Source organism: Suricata suricatta, chromosome 1 (genome assembly GCF_006229205.1).
Source record: "Suricata suricatta isolate VVHF042 chromosome 1, meerkat_22Aug2017_6uvM2_HiC, whole genome shotgun sequence".
Taxonomy (NCBI): Eukaryota; Metazoa; Chordata; class Mammalia; order Carnivora; family Herpestidae; genus Suricata; species Suricata suricatta.
The window spans coordinates 750,166-760,371 of NC_043700.1; the positions used below are offsets into that span (position 1 = coordinate 750,166).

The following is a 10,206-nucleotide window of genomic DNA, read 5'->3' on the forward strand; positions in this document are numbered from 1 at the left end:
TGTTTAGAGAGGGAGGAATCAGTCTTTTCCAGAAATTCCAAGATCGTTAAACAAAAGCCCTGTCTCCATACGAGTTCTTCATAGAACTGATCACTCTCATTAATCCATTGCATTTTATTCGACAGCAAAGTTCCAAGTGCCAAAGGGAGTGTATACAAGATGAATCCAAGAAACCTGTCCACAATCGCATTTCTCTGCAGTGTTTGTAGCATGTTCCAACTTATCTCTGTTGTGAAAAACCCATGAGTCACGTGTGCCAGTCCTCTACCAGAAGTCCAGATTCTACATCAATTTTTTAACTAAAAAATTTCCTTCTCTCCTCTCCGTATTTATCCACAACTGTTCCTCTTTTCGAGATTCGTGTATTCATTCATTCATGCTACAGCAACAACACAAATCACGACAATGTGCTGCATGTCTGTCATGTCTCTGCACGTGAGCCAGAGAAACAGCCGCTGGTGCACGGTGCTTGGGGTCCGGGCAGGGGGGTCACTGTTTAAAATCACACAGTAACATCTTTACAAGTTACAACTGCTTCTCAGAAGGACAGATATGGGGTGTTGGTGGAGAAGGTAGAGGGCAGGGAATACAGTGTGAGGTGGTAGGGTAGAACTCTCTGAGGAGGCCACAGTCAGATTCAGGCGATATTTTGCCCCAAGCTCGCCCACAAGCAGGTCCTGAGACACGGATATGGTGCAGGTAGTTTATCTGGGAGGCTGGTCCCGGAAGCTGGAAGAGAGCGTGTCAGGGACGGTGGGAAAGGGTACAGGGTCCAGTGTCTAGCCAGCCAGCCCCGTAGACGTCAGGGGCTCAGTCTGGCTGGGGGCCCTGAGGACGCTCTGGAGTGCACCTCGGAACTGCTTGCCCGTGGCTTGGAGGACTGGACATGTGTTCATCTGATCTCCTTCCCCCAGACTGACAGCTGCTTCCCTGCTGGCTCAGTGTGGGTTCTCTGGCTGAGCAACCCCATACCTTCTAGAAAGACCGAGCTGCGGGGTTTGGGCTGCCAGCAGGTGAGTGCAGGGGGCTGTGCTGCAGAACTACAGTCCAGAAGCCTGCTTGTGCCAGAGCCCGGGAGCAGGGCAGAGAAGGGGCTCTAGGAAGAAGGAAGAGCAGGGGGCGGAGGGAAGGGCGGATAGAAGGCCCACCGTCGGTGCTCTGTCCAGTCAGAGTGAGGGGGACAAAGTGAGCAGGGGACAGAGTGATGTGGAAGCGGAAGAAGGCAAGTCCAGGGTTTAGAAAACCTCTTCGGGGCCCTGGGGTGAATCCTGGGTCCCTGCTCACATGTGAGCGGAGGAGGAGGGCGCCCTCCAGACGTCATGCCCCTTGTGGGTGACATGGTCCTCTCTGCCTTCCCCAGCTCTCATTTCCTTGTCTCCTGCACAAGCCCGGACTCCGGTGCTTGAGGAAGACAGTGTCGGGAGGGACACTTCTGACCACAGGGTTAACATGACCTTAGCCACAGGGCTTCCGTGGACGCTCTTTACCGAGTTGAGGAAGTCCCCTCGGTTGCTTGTCTAGTGAGAGTTTAAATCATGAACAATGTTGGATCTTGTCACACGTCCTTTCTGCATCTATTGATGTGATCATGCAATCCTGTACGTAGGTGTGTAAAAGTGACGGCTCACCTTCCCTGCTTGTGAATGGCAGTGAGATTTTTAAAGACACTTCGGCTGCAATGAGGACAAGAGAGGAGGGGGGTGGGAGGAGGAAGCACGTGTGGGACGGGGGAGCTCGGAATAAACACCTGGGGGATCCCAGTGAGAGACGGTGGAGACATGAAGGCAGGGGAGACGGAGGAGAGGAGGCTCTGCACGGGGGCCAAGGGCACTTCAGGGAGAGCACTGAGTGGTGCCTGCACCGGAACAGGTGACACGGGGTCACGTGACAGGAACAGGGACAGCGAGGGCGGCAGTAGGAGACACTGCATGAGATGAAGTGGAGCCTGATGTTGTCATCAAGTCTTTCAAGTCTGGGTGTGAAAGACATTGAAGACTTAGGGCAGGAGGAAACGGGCTTCTGGGAAGATTTTGTTGTGAAGCCACCACATCCAGACTGGGCTTGAGCTCCAGGGGTGGGGGGTGTGGTCGAAGAGAAGGACAAGTGCAAGATGGAGCCTCATCAAGGACCTGATTCCAGCACGCAGCCCCTCCTCCTGCACCACAATGTTTGACTTGCTTTCCTAGAGCAGTTTCGAGTTTACAGCAAAACTGAGGGGAAAGGGCAGAGACTCACATGTACTTCCTGTCCCCCACAATCCCCCACTATCCACATCCCCACCAGATCGCGCCTCTGTCGCAACATGGGCCCACATTGATCATTGTCACCCAAAGTCATGGTGATCCCCATCAGGGTTCACTCTGGGCGCTGGACGCTATGTCGGTTTGGACAAGACTCACCAGTCTCCTGAACTCAAAGTCCTATTGAGCTCTTTAAGTGATGCCTGCATTTCTGTCTAGTGAGCCTCTCAAACCTCACGTGTCCCACCCCGCATGCCCCCACCCAACGACACTCCTCTTGGACGCTTCCCATCTCCTCAGTGCAGCCCAGCCTTGCAGCTTTCCGAACAAAACTGTGGAGACATGTCACTCTCCTCTGCAGAGCCCACACTGCGCGAAAATCTCTTTTGCTCTGTCGTCAAACAGATCAGAAATCCAAGGACTGCCTCCTACAGGCCCAGCTGCTGCCACCCTGACTCTGGCCACCAAGGTCCCTCTACCCGCAGCAGGCTCACAGGGGTCTCCCTGCTTCCTCAAGACCCTTCTGAGAGACGGATGTCAAGTAAGTTCACGCTTCTGCTCCGCAAGCTAATGGTTTTCCTACTTCGCTGGAGGACACAGTCCCCTCTGGGCCTTGCCCCAACACTGAGGCCTTTTTCCCTCTGTCTCCCCCCTACCCGCTGTACTGCAGACACCATCCCCCCAAGAGTCTCAAGGGACATTTGCCTCCCTTCTGCTGAGTGATCTTTCCCCAGATGCCACCAAGCTCTGCTCACTCTGCTCCCAGCCCAGCTCACACGACCTTCCTGACCACCTCCTCCCTCACACTCGTGACATATGACACACTGTGTGTCTCACTTTATCCTTTCCTGTCTGCTGTCATCAGGCCATTCATGACATGTCCTCAGCATCTTGGACAGTGTCCTGCATAGACAGACTCTGGGGAATATATTTTCAAGAGGTAAATTCAAAAAAAGGAGAACACAATAAATCCAGACCCCAGAGAGGGTGCAGTGGGGTTGGATGGGGCGCCCAGGGAAGGAACCCACTTGGGGGAAGTGGATCGGTGGGGAAGGGGGACAGGGCAGGGCTGGGGTCTTCCCCAAGGCAGTCTGCGGGCTCTCTTCTTCCCCTTGGCCTTCACACCCCCTAGTTCTGGGGTAACTAGGGACACCTGGGTGTAGGGTGTGCGCTAAGCAGACCGACCTCTGCAGCTGTGGCACCGCTGATGCGGGACCACAGAACCCCAGGTGATACCATGGGTGGTCACCCAGCCACGGGACCAAGGGGCCCCTCCCGCTGAGGTTCCTCTCCCTCTGACCCCCTCCCGCTGACCACCTTCCCATGACCCTTCCCTCTATGTTCCTATGACCACGTTCCTATGGACTCCTTCCATGACCCCCTCTCCAGAGTCCATTCCCCTTTGAACCCCTACACATAATCCCTCCCTAAACTTACAGTGTTGTATTTCAATTATATTTAAATCCGGAAAAAATAAAACCTTCCCTTTTTTCATTTGAATAGTGATGATTAAATGGTAATGAGAAGAAGATACAGCTTAATAGGCTTTACATGAGGCTGGAGTTCCCTGCATCTTGACTTTCTTCTAAGGCACCAAAACCGGGAACCGGCTCAGCAGGTATCCAGCCACTTTCATCTGAGCATGCTCGAAACACCAGCGCCTCGGTCACGCCCACAGCTCCCACAAGAGCCAACCCGCAGCCGGGACGCGGCTGATTGGCATCCAGCGGTAAAGATCCTGGGTTCCGATTGGGCACGCCAGTTGTTTTGGGCGGGCATAGAGGGCCGGAATCCGGAAGCGTTGCAGAGCCGTTCTGGCCGTGAAGCTGGTGGAGTGAAGATAAAGCTGGGGTCGCTGGACCGCGATGGCAGCGCTGAGGAGGCACGGTATGTTGGGGAGGGGTCGGGGGTAGCGGGCAGGGAGCGCAGGTGGGTAGTGGGGAGGGGGACGCGGCCCGCCCAGATCCTGCTCTCGGACCCAAACCCTGGACACCCGGCCCACCCCTCGCCGGGACCCCAGAGCCCTGGCCACTTCCTTCCCAGACCCCCGGCCCACCTCCTGCCTAGAGCCGAGTGCTGGCCATCTCCCTCCCGGACCCCCGGCCTACCCTCAGCCCGGACCTCAGAGCCCTGCTCATCTTCTTCGCAGACCCCCGGCCCACTCCCCGCCTGGACTCCAGAGCCCTGTCTACCTCCCTCCCAGACCCCAAGCCTACTCTTCACCCATACCCCAGAGCCCTCCCTGTCTACCTCCCTCCCGGCCCCAGAGCCCTGGCCACCTCCCTTCCAGACCCTCGGCGCACTCCCTGCCCAGACCCCAGAGCCCTGTCCGGTTCCCTCCTCCACTGGAAGCACTCACCACCCAGACCCTAGAGCCCTGTCCACCTCCCACCCGGACCTGGGACTCCAGCCTACCTCTAGCCTGGATCCCTGGCCCACCTCCTGCCTGGTCCCCAGACCCTGGCAGGTGTTGGTGGGGGGTGGGGACTTGGGACCACAGAGGGCCAGGAAGATCACCAGGGGCCAGGAGGACCGCCCCACGGGGGGGGGGGGGCGGGGGGGGGGGGGGGAGGGGGCTGGAGGCCAGGGTTGCCCCAGGGCCCCAGGTGTCTCTAGGATTCGAATCCCAGCCCTGGGTGTCCTGGGGCCCTGGGCAGAGGTAGCAAGGCCTGTGGGATTCCAAAGGTGTGGGGAAGGAGCACCTTTCCATGAGTGACTATGGGATTGCAGGGCAGAGGCGGGGCGGTGGACTCTTCCCAAAGTGGATGCAGCAACCCACAGCTTGTACTGAGCAGTCCACTTGCTAACTGGTTTCCCTCCCTCAGAACTGCTCAGAAGCCTCTCTGAGCCTCATTTTCTTCATCTGTAAAATGGACATAATACTCTACTGTAACCAGCCTTTGTTAACTGATAATATTTTCAACCAGCACTGACGGGGCAGAATACACTTAACTGATTAACAGTTTGGGGCCTTGGATTGAATGTCAGAAGCTGCAGAGAGCTCGCATCTCAAAAGGAGCAGCAAACTCTATCTTCTCATTACCACCTAATCCTCAGTATTCACATGACCAAAAGGAAGGTTTTGTTTTTTCCCAGTTTTATTGAGCTATGAGTGCCATTCAACCCTATACATGTTCCAGGCACGCAGCACAGTGACGTGACGTGCGTGGACGCTGCCTAATGATCGCCCTAAGTTAGCACCTCATGTAGCTCCCTTGTGTTGAGAACTTGTAGGATTTTCTCTCAGCAACTTTCAGCTCCCCCACACCGCGTTGTAAACTCTGGTCCCTGTGCCGTCCACGGCTTCCCAGGAGCTACTAATCCTGTAGCTGGAAGGAAGATTGCACCTTCTGGCCGTCTTCCTCCAGTAACCCCCTCCCCATCGGAACCACCAGCCTGCTCTCTGTACCTGTGAGTCTAGGGTTTTTTAGACGCCACATATAAGTGAGATCATGTGGTGTGTGTCTTTGTTTGACTTATTTCATTTAGGACAAGGCCCTCAAGGTCAACCTGTGTGGCTGCAAACGGCAAGATTTCCCTCTTTCTTAGTGGCTGACTGTACCGCTGCGTATGTAACTACTTCTCCTCACTCAGCCGTCCTGGATGAGCTCTCTGCTGTCCCATGTCTTGGCTCTTGTAAATAGCACTGCAGTGAACATGGGGTGCCGATATCTCTTTGAGCTCCAGATTCCATTTCCTCTGAATAAATATTTTGAAGTGGCATTGCTGGATCATAGGGAAGTCCTATTTTTAATACTTTGGGGAGTCCATCTTCGGTAGTGCCTGCACCAGTTAACATTTCCACCAGCAGTGCACGGCATTCCCTGTGCCCCACATCCTAACGTTTGTTATTTTTTGCCTTTTTGATTACTGCCCTTCTAACAGGTGTGAAGTGATCTCTCACTGTGGTTTGGATTTGCAGTTCTCCGGTGATCAGTGGTGTTGAACATCTTTTCATGTGTCATTTGGCCATCTTTGGGCTTTCTATGGAAAAATTTCTATTCTGATCCTCTGCCCACTTTTTAATTAGGGCGTTTGGTATTTTGTTGTTGAGTTATGTATGTTCTTTATATATGTGGGGCATTAACCTGTTTCAGATATGTGACTTGCAAATATCTTCTCCCTCGGCCTGTGGGGGGTTTCCCCTACTCTGTGGAGGCGTTTTAGTTGGGTGCGTCCTGTGTGTTCATTTTGGCTTTTGTTGTGTGTGCGTAGGTGTCATTTCGAAAAAATCACCAAGACCGATATTGAGAAGCTCTTTTCCTGTGTTTTCTTCTGGAAGTTTTGTGGTTTCAGGTAAAAATCAAGGTTTTTGATACATTTCTTACGTTGCCGGGATTGGTTCAGACTGTGATTATTTTTTTTTCTAAATTTAGAATGGATGATTATGGTTTTGCCTTTTGAAATGAAAAGTCAAGTGTCCATTATAGTTAAAAAGTGCTTGCTTAAAATAAGAAAATAAGGCAGGATATGGAGAGTAATAGAGTCCCTTCTCTGGCCTCCCTCCTAGGGGAGCACCGCGCTGGTGCCTCCCTGCTGCACTGCGTCCGCTCAGTTTTGACTTCCCCCTAGTGAGCTTTAAAAACAGATCGGCATAGGTTAGGATGACTTAATTTCTAACCAGTCAGATGTTAGCTCTAAAATGAATATTAAAACATCTTAATGAGTACTCAAAGCACTGTTTCTACACACAGACACACCCCGTTAGTAGGACTAGAGAATCTGCACGTTAAATTGAGGTTCTTGGGAGCCGTCCTAACCCAGGCGGCCACCGTGGCTTCTTCTGCCTCACACGGGGATCTTTCCTCTTCCAGTGCACGTCCAACCTGCCTTTCATACCTGCTCGCGTCCCCTGTGAGTTTGTGACCCTCCCAAGCCTGACATTGGATGCTCTTCCCTCTGCAAAAGTCACAGTCCTCTCCTGCTTCTTCAGGTGTAAAGGCCTCTCTCAGCTCACTGAATTAAGATGAATGAAACCTTTCATTGTTTTCCGCAGTCAGGAGGCTTCTTCTCTGAAAAAGTCCCCCTTTCCCCATTGGGTAGGTGATAAAATTGTCAAATAAAGGTAGGTTGTTTAAGACATTGTGGTCGGAAGGTGGATTAGTAAGTATAAAATGTAAGTGGGAGACAAAATATTAGCTTTCTGAGTCTTTTTACGAGATCCCTGAAGAGCATGTGTCTGCGATAACACCACTCTCCCAGGAACACTTGCGGGAGAGCATAGCCGGACCGACCTCTGAGTGCTTGTAATCCGGGGTCGTGCACGTTTGGGGAAGCGTGTGGCCCGTGGAGAAGACGGGCGGCGCCCTGCTCTCCCGCCATCCGGCTGCCCTGCCAAGACCCTGCTTCGCCCCGCGGTTGTTGGCCATGTGTGAGGAGTAATTTTTTAACATGCTCTGTGGTATGTGGGACAGTGTCTGAACAGCAGGAGCGGGACCAGACGCCGCAAGGCTCCGTGACCAGGCGGCCGTGAAGCGCACGGAGGCCCGCGCCTCCTTCCTCCAGCTCAGGGACAGCACGTCCAGCAGGGGGGGCGGCCGGCAGCGGGACAGCACTTGGAAGTGGGGAGGGTCCCCAGTCGATCGGAGATCAGGTAGTAGCTGCCCTGGGGGCCGGCCCCCTGGGGAAGGGGCGTGCTGGGGGCGCGGGTCCCAGGTCACACAGCGCCGGCCTTCAGCAGCTGTGCGAACAAATCTTCAGACGAGTGAGCCGGTCGAGCCACCTGCCTGGCAGGCGCCCTGTGCACCTCTCCGTACAGTCTCCCAGCAGGTGCACAGGACTTCAGGACATGCCTCGTCCACCTGCAGCAAACCTGAGTGCCGCACTCTCCTCGGGCTCAGCTTCGCTGCTCGGAGCGGGCACAGTGAGGCTGGCAGCTCCTCACACGGGGCCTCCCCATAGAGCACCCTGTCCTCACCCCTCCCAGCGTGCGCCGTGGGAGGCCGTGGGGGCTTCGGGCATCTTACAGGACGCAGCTCCCCTGGTCCGCAAGACGGGTGGGGGGCGTGCTTACACACGGGGAGAGCAGCCTGGTGAGAGCATGCGGTCCGTCCTGGACCAGGAGGAACACATTCAGCTCCCGGCCTGCTCCCCGCACTCACGACTGTGCCGTGGACCCCACATGTGTGTGGGCACACGTGTCTCTCTGTCTGCATGTGTGTATCTCCGAGTGTGCGCGCATGTATGTGTGCATGCACCTGTGTGTGCGCGTGTCGCGCCAGTCACACCCGCAGACGTCTGCTCAGTGCCGACAATGTCGTCTGGAATCTCAGAACCTCAGGCTCTGGTTGGGGTGCATCTCGGTTGGAAAGAGCCTCCCCGTTCCTTTGTGGAGCTGCGTGCCTGGTGCCAGCTGGCCTGGGTGACTCTGGGGCACAGCTTCATCCTTGTGCCTATGACACTTCTACAGTAGACATGGCCTGGCTTTATCGATCACAGAAATGGCCCAGGGCAGAGCCAGCAAGGCTGCATTAGCACCTCCTCCACCCCACGGTGCCAGCTTCCCCGATGGCATGCTCCCTCCATCACACACGGCTGCCTCCTGCAGCACCACCACCAGGTTCCTCTCTGAATCCCTTCTCCCAGGCAGGCTACCTGTGCTCAGGAAGCATTTCCTGAAGGAACAAATGAAAAAGTATGCTCAGCAAGCACTATCTGAATGAATGAATGAATGAATGAGCTCAATAAGTACTTTCTGAACAAATGAATGAGTGAATGTGTGCTCAGTAAACACTTTGTGAATAAATGAATGAATGTGTTAAGTAAGCATTTTCTGAACAAATGAATGAATGTGCTCAGTAAGTACTTCTTGAACGGATGAGTGAATGAGTAACCTCAGTACTTTCTAAACAAACAATGAATTAGCTCAGTAAGTACTTCCTGAATAAATGAATGATTGGGCGAGCTTAGTTTGTACTTCCTGAATGAATGAGTGAACTCAGTAAGCACTTCCTGAACAAATGAATGAATGAATGAGCTCTATAAGCAGTTCCTAAATGAATGGATGGATGGATGAGCTCCGTTAGTACTTCCTGAATGAATGAGTGAACTCAGGAAGCACTTCCTGAACAAATGAATGAATGAATGAGCTCTGTAAGCACTTCCTGAATGAATGGCTGGATGCATGAGCTCAGTTAGTACTTCCTGAATGAATACTGGGCCCTGGCTGCGCACGGCACTGCTGGGGGTAAGGACCCTGAGTTGGCATAGGTTTCAGGCACCGCAGGGGCAAGCGTTTGCTTCCACTAAAGCCCTGCCCATGAGTGGACAGGGTGCCTGTGGGAAGGGGCAGGTGCAGTGGCAGCAGGGCCAGCCAGCGTGTTGTTGGGGGTTCGTGGGCATGTGCAGACAATGGGGAGTAAGGCAGGAGCCCCGGGGGACAGAAGTTTCCCCAAAACCCTGGACATGGGGACTGACCTTGTAGGTCGGCAGTTGCAGACTAATCTCTTCGAGATAGACAGAAGTCTGGTCAGGGTGAGTCCATCCCCCAGGACGGGACTCTGCTGTTCAGAGGGTAGCGGGCCGCTGTGATGGCTCTCCCTGCAATCCTCAGTTGTCTCCTCTGTCCGCTGGGGCCGTCCTGTGTTCCTTTTTTTTTTTTTTATAATAGTTTATCATCAAATTAGTTTCCATATAACACCCAGTGCTTCTCCCCACACGTGCCCCCCACCATGACCATCACCCCCTCCCCCCGTCCCCCTCCCCCTTCAGTCCATGGTTCGTCTCCAGTATTCAGTAGTCTCCCTTGATCTGTGTCCCTCACTCTTCCCTGCTCTCTTTCCCCCTTCCTCTCCCCATGGTCCCCTGCCAGGTCTCTCCTGTTAGACCTATGAGTGCAAACATATGGTATCTATCCTTCTCTGCCTGACTTATTTCGCTTAGCATGACACCCTCGAGGTCCATCCACTTTCCTACAAATGGCCATATATCATTCTTTCTCATTGCCATGTAGTACTCCATTGTGTAG

At 53.9% G+C, this 10,206-nt stretch overlaps 1 protein-coding gene across 1 annotated transcript in view; it reads left to right on the top strand.

Annotated features, from left to right (window-relative positions):
• The first annotated feature begins 3,883 nt into the window (after window positions 1–3,883).
• Window positions 3,884–10,206, top strand: part of ERICH1 (glutamate rich 1) — a 43,923-nt gene continuing 37,600 nt past the window's right edge. The window contains exons 1-2 of the mRNA XM_029933342.1: window positions 3,884–4,127; window positions 6,456–6,536. Of these exons, the coding sequence (XP_029789202.1) occupies window positions 4,106–4,127; window positions 6,456–6,536 (103 nt within the window). The 5' untranslated portion in view covers window positions 3,884–4,105. The remainder of the gene's footprint in view (window positions 4,128–6,455; window positions 6,537–10,206) is intronic.